This window comes from Mauremys reevesii, linkage group 2 (assembly GCF_016161935.1).
Source record: "Mauremys reevesii isolate NIE-2019 linkage group 2, ASM1616193v1, whole genome shotgun sequence".
NCBI lineage: Eukaryota > Metazoa > Chordata > Testudines > Geoemydidae > Mauremys > Mauremys reevesii.
The window spans coordinates 95,459,889-95,479,529 of record NC_052624.1 but is presented as its reverse complement, the minus strand read 5'-3'; the positions used below and the strand labels follow the sequence as shown (position 1 = coordinate 95,479,529).

The 19,641-nt window shown below is 42.8% G+C and overlaps 1 protein-coding gene and 1 long non-coding RNA gene across 4 annotated transcripts in view; one reads left to right on the top strand and one right to left on the bottom strand.

Moving 5' to 3' along the window:
* Window positions 1-19,641, top strand: part of EGFR (epidermal growth factor receptor) — a 224,850-nt gene that overhangs the window by 131,351 nt on the left and 73,858 nt on the right. For all 3 annotated transcript variants that reach the window (XM_039522515.1, XM_039522513.1, XM_039522514.1), the window contains exons 2-4: window positions 15,668-15,819; window positions 17,436-17,628; window positions 18,288-18,422. In XM_039522515.1, coding sequence (XP_039378449.1) covers window positions 15,709-15,819; window positions 17,436-17,628; window positions 18,288-18,422 — 439 coding nt within the window. In that variant the 5' untranslated portion in view covers window positions 15,668-15,708. The remainder of the gene's footprint in view (window positions 1-15,667; window positions 15,820-17,435; window positions 17,629-18,287; window positions 18,423-19,641) is intronic.
* Window positions 4,134-5,849, bottom strand: LOC120397064. The gene is made up of 3 exons (XR_005593650.1): window positions 5,698-5,849; window positions 4,335-4,423; window positions 4,134-4,189 (listed from the first exon to the last, which is right to left on the bottom strand). It is a non-coding gene; the product is annotated as an uncharacterized LOC120397064 (long non-coding RNA).

Below are 19,641 nucleotides of genomic sequence, written 5' to 3'. Positions count from 1 at the left end.
CCAGGGGACTCTAAAGTGAAATGGATCCTTTCATCTCCAGATCTCTGGTTTGAATCCATATGCTGTTTAAATTAATAACATTAGTAACTATATAGTGGCTGTTTGGTGATCTTCATGAGATGAGCTAATGTATTGTTGCCATTGCTGGCAGTGTCTGCGGAGAGGTGAAGGACTGTATCCAACACCCCCTGAAATCAGTGGGAGTATTTACATTGACTTCCATGAACAATAGGTTAGGTAGGCATGGAGATGAACAATCATGGAGGTGGTCTGTCTAATTCCAAGACGCTGTCAGAGCCTGTACTGTTGCAGTGTTTTCCATATATATGGCAAATTTCAATCTTCAGTGTTGTCCATCTGATAGCTTTGATCACTAAAAATTAACTCCTTTTTTTTTTAAATTAAAAAGGAGAAAGTATTGCATTTGTAAGTGTGTGCTAATATAGACTGGTACTTGGAATCAATTACAGACTGTATCTTTCACCCTTTCTGGGTCTGCGTGTGAGTGTTTAAGTAGAATTTACACTTGGAGGGATTTGCGAAACTTTTAGAAAAGCATGTGAGATCACAATAGCTCACTGTTTGAATATTAATTTCACAGATGTAAAAGATTTTTTCAGTGGTAGGTGCTGGATAATAGAAATCAGTGTAGGAGAGAAAAACATGCAGTCTGTCTTAATGGCAAAGAGCAAACAGAAATATACAGCTGCAGAGTATTAATAAAATTCCATAGATTACAATGTATGTGTGGTACAATCTCATGTTTCAAAACTTCATTTAGCAAATTTTAAACTATTATGAATCTGTCCTAAGCAATGCATAGCTGATGTTACTCAAAAATAATCCCATATATTTATTTCAATGTACATGTCTTCAGTTTCCTTCTATTAAGATATAATATCTTACTGATGCTGACTGGGTGCCAGAACAAACAGTATAAAGGATGAACTTTCTTAGCTCACAGGGCATAAGCTTGCATCTGTTACTGTCCAGTTATTTTCCCAAATAACAAGGTGTTGATCTTAAAACATCAAACCCCAATCATACATCTTTCCCATAAATACAGACTTGTTGACGTATGATAGTTGTACTTGACCTCTCAATCACTTGAAAGTCCATTAGAAAAGAGACTTTACACAACACTGGCCTTGCAGGAGCGCACAAAATGCTTGTTGCCAATAACAGCTCTATCTCTGTCAGTGCTGCAAGTGTGAGTGGGGCACATAGACAGACAAGGTTGGACCAGGATCATAGCAGAGACTAACTGTACAGTTTCCTCCGAGGTGCCAGTTAAATAAGAGGGGAGGGGTGAGGGAGCTCTCTCTAGGTGCATTAGTACCGGGTACCCCTGACACTACAATGCTTAGCTGATGTTCTGTGCAGCAGGTTTTGTATGTCTCCTTTCCACCATAATACTATTATTTATTAGCACAGCATGCTGATGGGTGCCTAAAGTACTGCCTCGAAGTTTTTGACTTGAGTAAGCGTGCGCTGAGTGCAGTGGTAGCTTGTGACTCTTTTGACAGGTGAGGCACAAATCACAAAATAGTTATTTCCACTTCCACCCAATATATAATTTAATAGGTATTAAAAGCTCACCTTGTTTAGAGTGAAGCAGCAGCAGGCGGACGTGGGAACTGGAGCCACCACTGCTGCTGGTGCAGGGGATTGTCGAGGTGCGGGGAGGAGGGGGGCGCATGAGACGGGCCAGGGGATCAGTGAAGGCACCTTGCACACCCACACATGGGGCCTGCCCCATGGGGGAGAAGGCTGGGGAGGTGCAGGTCCCGCCCTCTGCAAGCCCCCTACAGTCCAGGTTTAACTGATACAATCCTGCCCTGGCCTTATCAAGCTGTGGTTACCACAGCAACATAGCTTCTCCTGGGCGTGGTAAAGTGCCAGGTTCACAGGACAGCAATTTATGTTTTCTTCCAGGTAACTGGTAGAGATATTGAATATCACTGGATCAAGAGCAGATCCCTGTGAGACCCCACTAGAAACCCAAAGGATCAGGATTTCCCACTTATGATTGATTTTTGGGATCTGTTAACTGTAGAAAACTCTTGGGTGTGGATTATTATCATTCAATTGAAATTCTGCTTGTATATTAAAATAACAGCACAACTCTAATTTGTATAGTTCATAAAACGGTATCCCACAACATTTACATGGCCAAATTCCAACTTTATGGACTTTATTTACCCAAATGTAAAAGAGCAGAATTCAAGCCCTGATCCAGTTTCCACTGAAGTCAATGGACAGGCTGCCACTGACTTCAGTGAACTTTAGATCGGGCTCTTAGTCTACAGAGTTAAGCAATAGCAGCACTACAGAAAATATGAGGTATATGCAAGTGAAAACATCTTGTTACATGGTATTTGAAAAGAAATGGGGAGTCACTGAGGCAGAGGGAGTGAATCAGTAAGGCTGACTTCACTACTACAAGAACTGTTCTGTCTTGCTTTGGCAAGTCCATCATTTATGAGAGGGACATTTTTTTAAATAAAATAAACCCTATTAGCTCCCTCCTGGTTCTACACAACTGTATTCCAGAGATTTGTTTGAAACCACAAAGGGAAACAAAATTAGCTATGTCTGAAAAAAAAACTACTTGCATCAAAACAAATATAAATTAAGCAGCTCGGAGGGTTTTTCCCAAGGCATGTTCTTTGTCTCCACCATGGTGCATTTGGTTTTGGGGCTGGTTTCTTTTGCAATATGATTCCCCTCTAAATAGATTTTAAGAGCTATGTCATTGTTTTTACTAGTGTGTCTGGGAGTCTGAATCAATGTGTAGAGTTCTAGTGTTCCAAACCACACCTCTTGGATACAGACACAAAAATCGTATTACGATGTGTAGAGGGTTTTTTGGGTTTGGTGTGGTATTTTTTTGCATTGTTTTTGGATTTTGTGTGTGTGTGTGTGTGTGTGTGTTTGTGTGTGTGTTACCATGATGTTCTAAATTATAGAATTTGAATACATGCAAAGATAATTGTTATATGTGCTCTGGCTGTGTTTTCAGTGCCAAAATGCTACTTATAGTTCTGTTAAATAAATGGTGTTTTTTAGGTAGGGTTTGTATTTGCAACCACTTTTTTTCAAAGGAAAACATCCCCCCCATTCTCTGATCATTATATGTATTTGGGGGCTTTTTCCTACTTCTTTTTTCCTTTCTGAAACTTTCGAGAACAAATTATAGCAGATTTTTTGGTTTAGGGTTTGTGCATGTTTTTTGTTTTGTTTTTTGATATTGTGTGGGCTTTTATTTACTTTTTCCTTGGAAGTCTTACACTGAGATACAGTATGTCATTTAAGTCAAAAAACATAGAAACATCCCCCCTTCCCTCCAGTGTATAAATAAAGCTAGATACTTAACAAAGGTTTACTTAAATGGCTAATTATATGTAACAAAACATCAGTGTTCCCAGTCCCCTTTTACTGCAAGCCTCGGAAATTCTATGCCCATCTTCTTTGTAGCGTCATGGGTTGTTCTATTTCTGGTCAGGCAGTATGTTATTCATGTTGACAAACCACATATCTGCCCTGGGTCTTTCTTTGTAACATTAGCGCTATTACTTTGATCAGTTTACTGAAAAGAGCTTGAAATTGTGCTTTCCCGGTTTCCACAAGAAAGTACTGCCAATGCTGCAGGGATCGTATCTTACATGGATCTGTCCCATATTCTATAAGACCAGCGTTCAGGATGTTTTAAAAATAGCCCATATTAGAGCCTTGTTGTCCATGGCTCACATGCAGGTGCACAGGGCTGGGACATGAGGATGCAAGGAATCTTCACTCAACCTTTGAGTGCCCAGGTGGGCTGTAGTCACTTGCAGGCCCTGTTTTTGCAGGAGCACCGGAACAGCTACATCCAAGCACTCATGTGGGGCACACATGTCCTCAAGGTGGCTGGGAGTGGGGAAGGGGTGAATGGGGCTGCAAGGTATGGAGCGGTTTCAGTCTCCTGCCCTACTTAGAGCAATGCCTAAATAACCCAGCCTAGACCTTGGAATCGGTCACTGAACTGGCCTGTCCAAGCAGTGTACCAATGCAAATGTTACTACAGCACAAGTACAAAAGATCCTTCACTTACAAAAACTGAAGTTTTGTTTCTTTAAAAGCATCCAGAAAGTACATGCCTTCCCTTTATCCGACTGGATGAATGATGTATGTTTCAGTGAAAGTGGTCCTTTAAAAAAAAAAAAAAAAAAACCCTCAGATGTTTTTGTTGTTGTTGTTGCTTTTATTGTTAAATGGAAAATGGATGAAGCCTCGTTTTGTGGGACATTTTTAAATTGAGGCTTGACCAAATAACAGTAAATGGATCAACTCACCTAAGAGATCTTTTCCTTCTCAAATTTCAATGCTTCTGTCAAGTCCACATGATGAACAGGGTGAAGGGATGGTCTTGTGGGCCTTCTGTCTGAGATGGCATTTCACAAGCATGCAGTATATGGAAATACATTGTGACATGATAGCTTACTAACCAGATAAACAGCATGACTGGACACTATTCATTGGCCTTTGCTCTTCTTTGTCCAGGTAATGTGATATATAACCTGCTCTTACAACCTCCTAAACAACAGTTGTGGGCCTTTGCCATGAAGGTAAAAAAACAATTTAGGGGACCCTCCTTTTAAACCCATTTACTGCTTTTGTGGATGTATCCTCCTCCCTGAATATCTTGCTTTACTACATCTCCACTGAGCTGTTAAAATAAACAGCTTGTATCCTAGCTTCATTGCAGTGCCTTTTAAAAAAGAAAACAAAAAACATTGAAAGCTGTCACATATACCTGTCTCCAACTGGGCTACTTCCTTGGGAACCTCGTCAGGCCCCACAATGCCTTCTGAAGTGGCTGCTTTCACATAACTTCTGTACAGCCAATAGCAAACAATGCAAGCACTCATTTCTGTTAGGGGAACTTCTGCATCATAAAAGTAAAGCACTGTGAGCAGAGGTCAGGTTGCAGGCTGGGAGCATCTGTGTGGCCTTGTATAGCCCTAATCAGAAACAGAACTTCAAAAATGTTTTTGTTTTGTCCGCTTGCTCAGATGAAGAGTGTGTGTGTTTCCATTTGGCTCCCTGTTTTGAATTGCTCATAACTTTAAGAAACTCTGTTTTGCTATTGAGATTCTCCAGGTTTAGGCTCAGACTAAAGATATTTTTCACAGTTATAATTTAATCTGTTCAGCTGTTTTTGAGTTATACAAGGGCAAAGACTATTCTTTCCATGCAGTTTTAAAGACAGTGCTGTAACTTGATTTATGGACCTGATCAAAAGCCTATTGACGCTATTCCAATGACCCAGTAGGCTTTGGGACAGGCCCTCGGGGTGAAATCTTAGCCCCACAGAAACCAGTGGGAATTTTGTCATTGTCTTTAATGGGGCCAAATATTTAATTCCAGTAAGGACCAGGCTTCGGACCAGTACGTGTACAGACTTAAACAAAAAAACACATCCAGTGTGTATATATATAATTTTTTTTAATTATGGGAATGATTTTGGAAGGAGTCTCTCAGTTTGGCTTCCCATTTAACACCCACAGTTTTAGAGCCACAAATATTTGTGACCACAAATTATGTGATTTGCATGGCTAGCTACATGTGTTGTGGGCCCTACATTCATTATTTACAAGCTGTATACCAACAGATCCTTGAAAAAATGAGTTAAACACTTGCCATTTCCGGACTCACCTTTACTCTTGTGCATTTTTGAGGAGTAGGGTTACCAGGCATCTGGTTTTCATCCGGAACGCCTGGTCAGCACCGGACCCTGGCAGCTCCGGTCAGTACCGCCGACGGAGCCATTAAAAGTCCAGTTGGCGGTGCCGCGGGGCTAAGGAAGGCTAGTCCCTACCTGTCCTGCCACCGCGCTGCGCTATGGATGCGGCCAGCAGGTCTGGCTCCTAGGCGGGGGGGCCATGGGGCTCCGCATGTTGCCCCCGCCCCAAGCACTGGATCCACACTGGAACTGTGTGTCTATGGGAGAGAGCGGTGCGTGGACCCTCCTGCCCCCTCCTCTCCACCCCCTGCCTAGGAGCCAGACCTGCTGGCCGCTTCCAGGGTGCAGTACAGAGCCAGGGCAGGCAGGGAGCCTGCCTTAGCCCCGCTGCATCGCTGACTGGGAGCTGCCCGAGGTAAGCCCACACACCAACCCCAAGCCCCAGACCTGAGTGCCCCCCAAACCCTGAGCCTCCTCTTGTACCCCAAACCCCTCATCCCCAGACCCACCCCAGAGCCTGAACCCTAAGCCAGAGCCCTCACCCCCTGTCATCTAACCCCCCACCCCACCCCAGAGCCTGCATCCTAAGCCAGAGCCCTCACCCCCCTGCCATCTAACCCCACCCCACCCCAGAGCCTGCATCCTAACCAGAGCCCACACCCCCAGCCCAGAGCCCATACCCCCTCCTACATCCCAACCCCCTGACTCAACCCGCAGCCCCCTCCCACACTCCAAATCCCTGAGTCCCCACCCCCCAGCCTGGAGCTCCCTCCTTCACTCCAAAACCCTCATCCCCAGTCCAACCCCAGAGCTCACACCCCGCCCCGAATCTTATCTCCTGCCCCAGCCAGGAGCCCCCTCCCGCACCCTGAACCCCTCATTTCTGGCCCCACCCCAGAGCCCACATCCTCAGTTAGAGCCTTCATCCCCTCCTGCACCCCTGCCCCAGCCCAGTGAAAATGAGTGAGGGTGGGGGACAGCGAGCCACCAAGGGAAGGGGAATGTAGTGAGCGGAGGGAAGGGCTTTGGGGCAGGGGTGGGGCTAGGGTGTTTGGTTTTGTGTGATTAGAGAGTTGTGTGTTTGTGCTTGTGTGTGACCGTGTGGAGGGGGAGAGAGAGAGAGAGAGACAGATACAGTCGCATTATTATATACATGTCTGAGAATGTGCACACACACTGAGCAGCATTTAATGAAAAAAGTATTTCTTTTCATTTCATTTTTTTCCCACATCCCTCTTAAAGAAGTAGAATCAGTTACAAACACCACAGATATTAGGACACTGTTATCTCTACTGTCCTTCACAGGCAGCTATGTCTGGAACAGTAGCCTTGGAAGATACTATTCTTCTGTAGAATCCTGAAATCTGTCAGAAGCAAAATTCTGCAAGTGGAGAGGTGGGGAGATAGAGGAAAATTTGTAGATAGATTGGCAGGTGTAGATGGCAGAATACAGAAATGTGCTTCTGTTGTCCTCCAAGTTTTGAGTTACTTTCAGTAAAGGCTGAAAACACTGTAGGGAAAATAAATTAATTTACGAGGACTAGTAATGTAGGATTATAGGTAACACATGAAGCGAGAGCAGCAAAGAGTCCTGTGGCACCTTATAGACTAACAGATGTATTGGAGCATGAGCTTTCGTGAGTGAATACCCCCTTCGTCGGATGCATCTGACGAAGTGGGTATTCACCCACGAAAGCTCATGCTCCAATATGTCTGTTAGGGCTAGTCTACACTTACCTGCCGGGTCGACGCGGTGAGTTCGACTTCTCGGAGTTCGAACTATCGCGTCTAATCTGGACGCGATAGTTCGAACTCCCCGCGCACTCCGGTCGACTCCGGTACTCCACCACTGCAAACGGCGGTGGCGGAGTCGACCTTGGAGCCGCGGACTTCAATCCCGTGGCGTCTGGATGGGTAAGTAGTTCGAACTAGGGTACTTCGAGTTCAGCTACGCTATTCACGTAGCTGAACTTGCGTACCCTAGTTCGACCCCCGCCGTTAGTATAGACCTGCCCTTAGTCTATAAGGTGTCACAGGACTCTTTGCTGCTTTTACAGATCCAGACTAACACGGCTACCCCTCTGATACTTGACATGAAGTGAGGAAATTGATCCAAGCGTCTCTGAAATCACCTTGTTAGATTATTTATTTTGTCATGTGTCAAAGCTGGGGGAAAAGCTGCGCATCATAAGCTGCAAAATGTAGACTTAAACAGATTATAGAGATTGATGGTAATTTGGTTTCATAGCATTCCCAATGCTCATTTGAGATCTTAGGAAAACATGCACAACAAGATTTGTACTGCGGTAATTGGAGACTTTCTGAAAAATTTTAAAAATGTTTCTATTTGTATTAGGACTGGAGACCAGTTTTTAACTCTTGAGTCAAATAGCAGTTTACAGATGACAACCTCTTAACTGGGTGGCTGGATTCTGCCTCGCTGAAACCGTCTGTATATGGAGGCTTTAGAAAATGTATTCGTGAAATTATTTGGTCTCAGTCCACTTCTTTGTGCATCACCACAGTTGTCAGTAATTGGCACCCTTGCTGACAGTCTTACAGAGGATTGAGAGGGCCATGGAGAATGAGCTCTTTTCTTAAGGTCAAGGTTGCGACACCTTGATGGGACAATGAAGAGAAACCTGCATTTATTTCTGTGAATAAACAGAGGAATTTAGTCTCTAGGGCTGTCAACCCCATAGCTGTCACAAGCACTAAAATTCAATTGATTTATATTTTAAAGAAAATAGACACCTCTGTATGGTGTCTTGTGACTGTTTCATCCTTGCTTACTTGGGGTGGTGTTAATTTCAGCCTATGCAATGCTAATTGGGTTCACTGTGCTTGGGTCTCCTGCATAAGGGTTAAACGTTCTTCTGCACCTGGCATTTTGAAAAGCTGTTTCCCCGATCATTTCAACCTTATCTGTACATGTCTATGCTGCTGCATACGAGAGCAGGGGTTGTTCAGTGTTTACATTGGCCTCCACGTACTAAGTTTTATTGACAATTCATACTTTTGTATATTTTATTTAGAGTGTAATTATGTAATTGCCTAATAAGATACCCACAAAACCTTGGCACTTATAAAGTACAGAGTGTTCTGAGAAAAAAACATCATAAAGGAATATCATACTTTAATTTTATGTGTCATTGTTCATCCTTGAGTAGGTCTCAAGGCACCTTACAAAGACTGAGCAACAGCCTCATTATCGCTTTTTTACAGATGGGAGTAACTGGGGCTCAGCCAAGCTAAGTGACTTCCCCAGAATCACACAGCTAGTCTGTGGCAGTGTTAGGAACAGAACCCAGACCTTCTGACTCGCAGCCCTGTTCTCAATCCAGCTGCACACTTTTGTGTATCTAAAATATTCAGGCTAGCCATATTTGTGTTGTATTCACATTCAGAAAAAAGCAAAGTCTGTTTCTTTTAAAGATTAGCCCATGCCTTGAAGGTCAGATCTGGATCTGAGCTTTCTTAATGTTTGGAGGAACACTCTGACTCAGGGGTTTGATATGGAATTTATTTATTTATTTATTTATTTATTGCAGCCTTTTATAAATACAGAACGCTGCAGCTATTTAGGATAAGTGAAAGTTTACACATATGGGCTGTATATGGAAGTGTATCTAGCACAGTGCATAAGGTATCCCAAAAGATGTCACTGATGTTTGAAACATGTAAGCATCAGTGGTGTTACCTTAATTCTTTAAAAGGGTGTATGTGGGACCAAAATCTGTCCCTCTGAGTGCAAGAGAGTGTGAATACATCCATCTTTCAAGAGGTTAATTCATTGTATATTTCTCTCTCACACACACATGCATACTGCTGAAATCTCTGTTTAGAGACATGAATCCGGCATTGTTTGTGTATATGTCCTTCACAAATCCAGGTTTTTGTGGACTTGACAAAATTACACTCCATTATAATCCAACAGACATAGAGTATCAAGATGTATTGTTTAGTCTTCACAAATTTATTACAGGAAAAACTTTTTTTTCTCTTCTCTTTCCAAAACTAATGTTTTAGAACAGAGTTAAAATGACAGCATCACATTCAGAAAGTATAAAGCAAAGTATTGGCGATTAATGGCACTATTCATAAAAAGTTACTATGCCATTTCCCTCTCTTTCAAAACATTTTATTTGGGAAATTTGTCAAGTGCTTCTTTAAAAATTAGTAATTTAGTGGGTTTGGTAGGGAAGGGTGTTGTTATTAATTATTCTTCTTAACTAATTCACCCAGCACAAAAATGATGAGCCAGATCCTCAGCTGGTATAAATTGTCATAAAGAGGACTCAGTAGAACTAGATCTACTTACATCAACTGAGGATCTTACCCTGTATCTTCTGTGCAAACAGAAGTCAAGGAAAAGCTGCTATAAGATGGCCTTAAACCTCTTACTATCACTTAGAACACTAGTGGCTGACTCCCAAAGAGTGTCAAACAGTTCACTACCTTACAGCAGGTGACTACATACCCTTGCTTGGGGGGAAATCTTTATTGCTGTATTGTGTCGTTCTGTGCTCCTCTGAGGCTGACGGTGTTCTTGTTTTGATCCATGGCTTATGACAATCTGTGTTGAACGTTGTCAAATCTTTCCCTACCTCCAAAATGCTGGGAAGGAAGTGGGTGCTGGGATGCCTATCAGAATGCTATCCACGGACCCTGTTTTGAAACTCCATCATTTGTATCAGGCCTGTTGGTCAGTGAACACAGGCAGGGTACCATGAATGAGTGCTCCTCTGGGGGAGAGTCCAGCTTATTATGTGTCAAGTTCTGAAGATCAGTGTAGATTGATAGGCTACTTTGGCTCCAAGACTAACCTAAGCTTTGTTTGCTACTGATCATCTGTATTGGACTGGGTGCAAAGAGATCATTTTAAATGCACACCATTTTAGGGTCAGATCTTTCACCTACACCCATTTATGTCAGCAGAGAATCAGGTTCTTTATTATGAAGTTTTAAGAGAGAACATTTCAGTTGGCTGAGGAAAACAAAAGGACAAAATTCTGCTTGTACATCTCCATAGCAAATCTCAACTCCGGCACTCCTCTCTCCTGACATATGTAGAATTCCTATTAATGACACATTCTGCAATGTATTTCAGTACTAAGTAGTGTTTCCATCTTTCTGCCTTTACAATATGACTGTCCTGTGGCGAGAGAGGCCCATCGTATGACTCCTGTGATAATTCACAGTTCTCATGCTTGAGTCAAAAGGACTCAAGGCAACTTCTTAAACATGTAAAAGTTGGGGATGCTGAAGTTTGAAATCAGAGTTGAAATATCTTGTTTGATTAAGGGATTTTTCAATCAATGAAACAATCTAGTTCTGAAGCAAATATGAAAGGGCTGCATACTACTCTTGATCCTCTCACACACTGTGTAGACATCAGTGAGAATTGTGTGTGTGGTTCAAAGACAGTAAGTAACCTTAAACATATATCTATCTAGCTATCTTCAAGACACCACTGACTTCCTGAGGAAACTACAATCCTCTAAGGTGCCACAAGTACTCCTGTTCTTTTTACGGATACAGACTAACACGGCTGCTACTCTGAATACAATCCTTTGGTGATCTTCCAGAAAACACCATCCTAGCCGCTATGGATGTAGAAGCCCTCTACACCAACATTCCACACAAAGATGGACTACAAGCCATCAGGAATAGCATCCCCGATATCATCACGGCAAACCTAGTGGCTGAATTTTGTGACTTTGTCCCTCACCCACAACTATTCCAGATTTGGGGACAATTTATACCTTCAAGCCAGCGGCCTCTCAGTATGCCAACGTTTTTATGGCTGACTTAGAACAATGCTTCCTCAGCTCTTGTCCCCTTATGCCCCTACTCTTCTTGCACCACATTGATGACATCGTCATCATCTGGACCCATGGGAAAGAGGCCCTTGAGGAATTCCACCAAGATTTCAACGATTTCCAGCCTACCATCAACCTCAGCCTGGACCAGTTCACACAAGAGGTCCACTTCCTAGACACTACCGTGCTAATAAGCGATGGTAACATAAACACCACCCTATACCGGAAACCTATTGACCGCTATACTTACCTACGTACCTCCAGCTTTCATCCAGACCACATCACACGATCTGTCTACAGCCAAGCTCTAAGATACAACCGCATTTGCTTCGATCCCTCAGACAGAGACAAACACCTACAGAATCTCTGTCAAGCATTCTTAAAACAGTAGTACCCACCCGGTGAAGTGAAGAAACAGATTGACAGAGCCAGAAGGGTACCAAGAAGTCACCTACTACAAGACAGGCCCAGCAAAGAATGTAACAGAATGCCAGTAGCGGTCACCTACAGCCCCCAACTAAAACCTCTCCAGCACATCATTAAGGATCTACAACCTATCCTGAAGGCCGATCCCTCACTCTCTGACCTTGGAAGACAGGCCGGTCCTCGCCTACAGACAGCCTCCCAACCTGAAGCAAATACTCACCAGCAACTACACACCACACAACAAAAACACCAACCCAGGAACCAAACCCTGCTACAAACCCCGTTGCCAACTCTGTCCACATATCTATTCAAGGGACACCATCATAGGACCTAACCACATCAGCCACACCATCCGGGGCTCATTCACCTGCACATCTACCAATGTGATATGCCATCATGTGCCAGCAATGCCCCTATGCCGTGTACATTGGCCAAACCCGACACACACTACACAAAAGAATAAATGGACACAAATCTGACATCAGGAATCATAACATTCAAAAACCAGTAGGAGAACACTTCAGTCTCTCTGGTCACTCAATAACAGACCTGAAAGTGGCTATTCTTCAACAAAAAAACTTCAAAAACAGACTCCAACGAGAAACTGCAGAACTGGAATTAATTTGCAAACTGGATACCATCAGATTAGGCCTGAATAAAGACTGGGAGTGGTTGGGTCATTACAAAACCTAAACTTAATTTCCCCAATACTAATTTCTCCATACTGTTACTCACACCTTCTTGTCCACTATCTATAATGGGCCACGCTCTTACCACTTCAAAAGTTATTTTTCCTCCCTTGGTATCCTGCTGTTAATCGATATATCTCGTTAGACTGACTTCACACTTGGTAAAGCAACCCCCATCCTTTCATGTATTTATAACTGCTCCTGTATTTTTCACTTCATGCATCTGATGAAGTGGGTTCTAGCCCATGAAAACTTATGCCCAAATAAATTTGTTAGTCTCTTGGGTGCCACAAGGATTCCTAGTTGTTTTTGCTGTTACAGACTAACACGGCTACCACTCTGAAACAGTTCAGTGACACAAAGCTTACATTATATAATTATAGTGGACCCTATTAAAAAGATCCCCTTTGCTAACAGTTGCCACACAACAATATCACATACCACCATATTATCCTATACTTATCGCTGTGATACATGAGCCAGCCACCTATTTTACATATAGGCAAAGTAGTGTGGTATCTGATATCATTTTGTGCTGGCTGTGGGATAAAGGATAACTCCTTAATGGTGATCACTGTACTGAGAAATAAAAATGTGTTCATTTTTAGCTCTGCTTTATTAGGCTATTCTTTCTACTACAAAAACATCCATTGTGGAGTGAATCTTGTCCTGGTGTCATTTCTGCATCCCTGGCTCTAACATCCTGGTTGTTTCCTTAGCTTGTATTGTTTCCCTAAGCACAAAAAAAGCTCATCCTTCCAGTGTAGCACTGAAAGACTTGGCGTCAGCTTTTGAGTGCAAAACAAGGGCCCAGTCCTGCTCCTGCTGAAGCTCCTGCTCCTGCTGATATAACACTATCCTCGAGAGTCAAAAAATCTTACCGTGTTATAGGTTAAACCACGTTATATCAAACTTGCTTTGATCCGCCGGAGTGTGCAGCGCCCTCCCCCCGGAGCGCTGCTTTACCGCGTTATATCCAAATTCATGTTATATCAGGTCGCATTATATCGGGGTAGAGGTGTACCATGGATGTGCATTTGTAAGGTGGCTCGCACCGAAGTGTTCACAGTGTTTGAATGTGTATTGTTTCATGCGCCGTTCTATTTCTCTCACTTTTGTTGGTGTGGCACGGAGAAATGTTTTAATTTTAGCTATGGAAAAATAACCTGGGGAATGATGGGATGAATGGGGGGTGGGGGTTGGGAGTGGTCAGAGAGGGTTCTGTTATGTAATACTGAATTGAACAGTTAGATGAGCTGTGTTATAACAAGGCATTTCACACAAAAGCACTTGAACTGCCATTCTTTTGTTATGATTAAATGCACTGGTGAAAATTTTTGACAGCTCCACTAGTTTTGCTAAAAAGGGGATAATAGAATGCCAAGCAAGTACTAATTTTTCTGTCGCTCCATCCTAAACGTACATAACCTCAGCAGCGCTCTGTGTGGAGCCACTTGCCTCCCCACTGAAAATGCAGACTTAGGCATCATTAAGTACGTTTGTGCTCCAAGGCAAAAGTATGTCAGTACAACTCTCTCATCAATCAGGCATCCTAATGTTTATCATGGCTAGAGCTGTGTGAATCCTGCAGGACTCAGTTTGTTTGGGATTCTCAAGCTGAATCCTGCAGCTTTGATTGCAAAACAACCCCTGTCAGCTTGCGTGGAGAATTGGGTTCAATAAACTCAATATGTTCCATTGGCCTCACTGTGAACCCTTGTATCTCTCACCTCTGGCTTTTTGAGCGTGTGTCAGGTGGTCACTTGCTTTGCCTAAAGCAGCCCAGAAAGGTGCTTCAGGCCATTCAAAATATGCCTTTTCTCCAATCCATAAAGACTCTTCTGAGGGACAGGACCTTCTTTGACCCCCATGGTATGGCATGGAGTCATAAGCCTGCAGCTTCTATTACTTTTGAGCTGGAACTGAAGGAAGCCCTATATTTCTTTTAATGGTCTTACAGGGCACAGTTGTTTGGAAATGCCTAGGGCTCCCTACCTAATGCACCAGGCATTATGGGGTTTCTGTCAGGCTCAGCTGAGCAGAATATGAGGCTGGCAGCAGCAAGCCTGAACAGCTAATAGTCAGCACTCCCTTCTGTTCAGTGGAATGGAAGAACATGATGGCTCTAAATTCCTGACTTCATGTGTTCTAATGTGAAGAGTGACCACAGGCATAGCATTTTGGGGTTCCATGTCTCAGTAAATTTAATACAAATGTGTTTAATTCACAAGTAAAAACTAAAAATATTTTTTTCTAACTTCCAGTCATAAAGCTGGGATCTGAAAGTAATGTTGGGTCTTTAACTTGCATCATCATCAGTGTATTGCCTCTTCATCATCAGTAATACATTGTCTAGGCCAAATTATGCCCTTAATTATGTTTGTGAAGCATTATTAGATTGCCTTGTGAGGTTGCACAGGTATAAACAAGGGCCTAATTTGAATTGCAGTATTTTTTTTTCTGAAGCTGATGCATGAGAAGGACACAGTCTGATAAGTTTGTAGCATTGGGAGTTTAGAGAAAAAGACAACCCACCTACCCTCCCCCAGTGGCAATTGGAGCAAATTTCAATGCCATAAAAATCCACACCATCCTTTTTAGTCACCTTTCGAAGCAGGGTTCCATTTTAATAGAGTTTGATGACATTAAATCCATGGTCATTCACCATAGATTTTAATTTTGTTTCAGGTACAAAACTCCTGGGGCTGCTTAGATCGGGGTCCCAAAATCAGAAGCCGCCCATTGGCTCTTTCCATGACAAAAAGTAGATGATGGAGGGATATTCATTTTGATCTATCTCTAATCCTGAGGAATGTTGCACATTCCTAACTAATTACAGTTATTAAATAGCGGGAAACGCAATAGAGAGGTGGTATCGCTTTTCATGACAATCTGCGCTTACACTTCACTTATACTGATTTAATGCTTGTAAAGGTGGCTGGACAGTAGCTGCCCATTCTGTACATGTTCATCTTTGTTTCATGCTGCTTTCTTTCTCCCTACAGTTTGCCAAGGAACAAATAACAGGCTGACCCAGCTGGGGAACATGGAGGACCATTTCATCAGCCTGCAAAGGATGTATAACAATTGTGAGGTGGTGCTTGGCAATCTGGAGATCACATATGTGACACGCAATCATGATCTTTCATTCCTGAAGGTCAGTGTAGCTAATCATGTTGCTCTGATCCAGCACACAATGTGCATTGGCGAGATGTGCACAACTTCAAGAGAAGTTAACTGCTAATCGAGATATTTTTCTAGTCTGATGAGTTACCTGTTTAAGGAATTGAATTGTTTTTGAAGGTGAAGGGTCAGATATATATAAAATGTGGTGACAAATGTAAAACCTGTTCAAACACATAGTTACTGATTGTCAGAGACATCACAGAATCAAATTCTAAAATACCAGTCTACCATAGGATACACTGTCCTTGTATCAATGATTTCACAGCACCTAGCAAGCAGTTTTTCTCATGCTCATCACCCACTGCTCAAAAGTAATTATTTTAAATGGGAAAAGTATTGCAGTCCTGTTCCCCTTTCCCCCCACCCCCCTTGCTCCCAAGGGAAATGAAAAAGCTCTGCACTGTGCCCTAAATATAACCAAATTTGAGGGTTGTCAGCCCAGTGAAGCAAACTGCAGTGTTGATGGCTCTTCACTGAAAATGACCTATCATTAGCTTGAGCATTCTACTGCCTTGGTGATACCTGGCAAAACATGTAATCTCCCTAATAACTAGAAACCAAAACATGCAACATCACCATCCATCATTACTTGTGTAATATGTTCCTGCACCAAGTAAGCCAGCTGCGTTCTGTCCAGACAATAATTTTGAGTGACCTTCAAGGATAATCCTAGACAGTAATGCATGAACTACTTTCCATTACTACACTTGTCTCGTGCTCATGTCCATGCACAAGTGAATGAACTATTGCTGGGAGGGAATTGAAAAGAAAGGAACACAAACAGATTAGTGGATGTATTGAAAAAAGTGCTTTCTGGCATGGCGCAACCAGATAGCACAGGAAGGTTGTGGAACAGCTGGGAGTAGAACTCAGCTCTCCTGACTGCCAGTTTGATACCTTACACGCTAGATCAGTGGTTCTCAAACTGTGGGTTGGGACCCCAAAGTGGGTAGTGACCCCATTTTAATGGGGTTGCCAGGGCTGGTGTTAGACTGGCTGAGGCCAAAGCCTGAGCCCCGCCACCCGAGGCTCAGGCTTTGGCTTCAGCCCTGGGCTGCGGGGCCCAGGTTACAGGCCCCCTGCCTGGAGATGAAGCCCTTGGGCTTTGCTTTGGGCCCCCCCTTCCCAGGATGATGGGGCTTGGGCTTTGGCCCCTCTGCCTGGAGCAGCAGGGCTTGGATGGGCTCAGGCTTCAGTCCCCTCTCCTGGGGTCATGTAGTAATTTTTGTTGTCAGAAGGGGGTCGCGGTGCAATGAAGTTTGAGAAGCCCTGCACTAGATCATCCTTCCTCAGATTTGTGCTTTTGAAATAATGTGTTTTCAATACTCAGTTCATTTCGTGCTTGGTTATCAGGTTACAATATTTTTGAATGCAGAGAGATTATAGGAGTAATTATATCAAATGTAGCTCACCTGTGTGTAAAAAGTAAAGAGCTGTGGGTTACCAGAGATGCATGGGTGGGTCACTGATCTGAGTTCTGAGGGGTTAATCTCTTCAAATGAATCTTGTTTTCCTCTCAGCAAACAGCTTAGAGAAACAGCTTGACACAATGACACTAAATGTTTTGTTCCTTCTGATTTTCCTCAGACCATACAGGAGGTTGCAGGCTACGTGTTAATAGCACTCAACAACGTGGATAGCATTCCACTGGACAATCTCCAGATCATCCGAGGAAACGTGCTTTATGAGAACTTTTACGCACTGGCAATTTTATCCAATTATCACACAAATATAAATAAAATCGGTGGACTCAGGAATCTGCCAATGAAACGGTTATCAGGTGAAGTGGTGGGGCACACAATGTAGTTGTGAAATGTTACTTTATTTGAAGCAAATTCCCAGATTTTTATGAAAAGCTTCATTTAAGAAGCATTGACCTTTAGAGTCCTGTTCCAAATGAGACACTCTGAATGAAGTTAAATGGAGTTTATTCAAATACCTGCCCACTTTATAACTACCTAGGTTACTGGTAGTGAGAGAAAGTTCCTTGTTTTACAATGCATAGGCCTAGGACCTCCAGGGGTTAATCCGCTTAGGCCCTGTAGAATTGCAGAGTAATGAGTGTTGGCCCAAAACAGAGATGTTTTTTGTGCCAATTTGAGATGCCTTAGAGGGGGCTTGATTTTCAAAAAGTGTTGAGAACCTCAAAGTGCTTCAGTCTGAGCACCCAGAAATGGAGACACCGATTTGGACACCCTGTTTGCATTTTGTGCACATCCATAATTTGCATTGGCTTTACTTGGGGGGGAGAGGGTTGGATGTGCAAAGGCTGCAGCACTGGGCCCTTATTCGACAGTTAGTTATGTGCCTTCTTTCAATAATATATTGTAGATTGTCCGTTTCCATTAACATGGCATCTGATGAGTGTGTTTATCTCCTTTTCATGAGGGAAGAAAGAGAGCGATAATGCAATTGCTTCCTTTTTGTCCTGTTTTGCAGAAATTCTTAATGGAGGAGTTAAAATTAGCAACAATCCACAACTGTGCAACATGGACACAGTTCTGTGGGACGACATTATTGATTTGAACAAAAAACCTGTAATACACTTGGAATATCAGAATAATCTGGCTAATTGTAAGTATACATTTAACAAAACAGTAGTCACTCCATTACACACAGCAGTACCATCAGCCTACTTATTGCATTATAGAGCCCCATTTCTGCAAACACTTTTATGTAAATGCATTGACTTCAAATCCTACTCACACAGAAATCAATTATATTTTGTTATTGAATTTACTAGGACCAAGATTTGGACCTAAGAGACTGATCCAAAGCACACCGAAGCCAGTGGATTGGCTCCCATTGATATTAGTGGGCTTTGGGTTGGGCCTTAAATGTGTGCGGCTTCCATGAAAACGACACACATCAATATCATGCATACATATTTTCTTTCCAATTATTTTAAATTTACAGCGCAAGGCCCTGATTCAGCAAAGCTCTTAAGCGTATGCTTAAATTTAAGCACGTGTGTACTCCCAAGGTGCTTAAATGCGTTGCTGGGTTGAGGCCCTAATTCCTATTTGTGAATATCATGAACTCTACACATATTTTGACAGTATTAGGAAATCTTTGCAAAATTAAGACCGGAAATGGATAAATAGCGATACTTTAGATCAGCATGGAGGTAGGTATATATTTGAAAGCTTACATGACATGTACTCATGCTTAATTCTGACCCAAGCCAGTACTGTTAATCCTTTTGTAAGATCTAAATTCAGCTCACAAAATTTTAAGTGGGGAGAAAAGAGTTTGTTTTTAATTCTTGGACATTTTTGGCACTACAGATTGGCACAATGTGTATTTTCTGATCTACTTCAGTTGAGTAATTGACTAAGCACTAGCATGCACACACACTGTTGACAATGGGATTGCAGGAGGTGTAAGTCAGCAGAGCTTGGCCCTGAGTACTATGGAAACTTTAACCTTTAACTTTTAAACTTGAATCCCTTTGGTCCAACAGTAAATTAGTCAGTTATTAGACAAGTATTGGTACTTGTTCAGCTATTTTAGCAGTGAGGGATTGGAAAGAGCCACATGTTACTAGCTGGACAAAACTGTCCTAGAAAGAAATACACCTCTACTCCGCTATATCGCGGTCATGGGGAGCCAAAAATCCCTACCGCGTTGTAGCTGAACTCTCTTATATCGGGGTAGGAGCGGCAGGACTCTGGCGGTGATTTAAAGAGCTCCGGGCTCCAGCCACTGCAGGGAGCCCGGGCCCTTTAAATCGCCGGCGAGCCCCGCTGCCGCAGCCCTGGGGTAGCAGTGGCAGGGCTCCAGCAGGACTCCC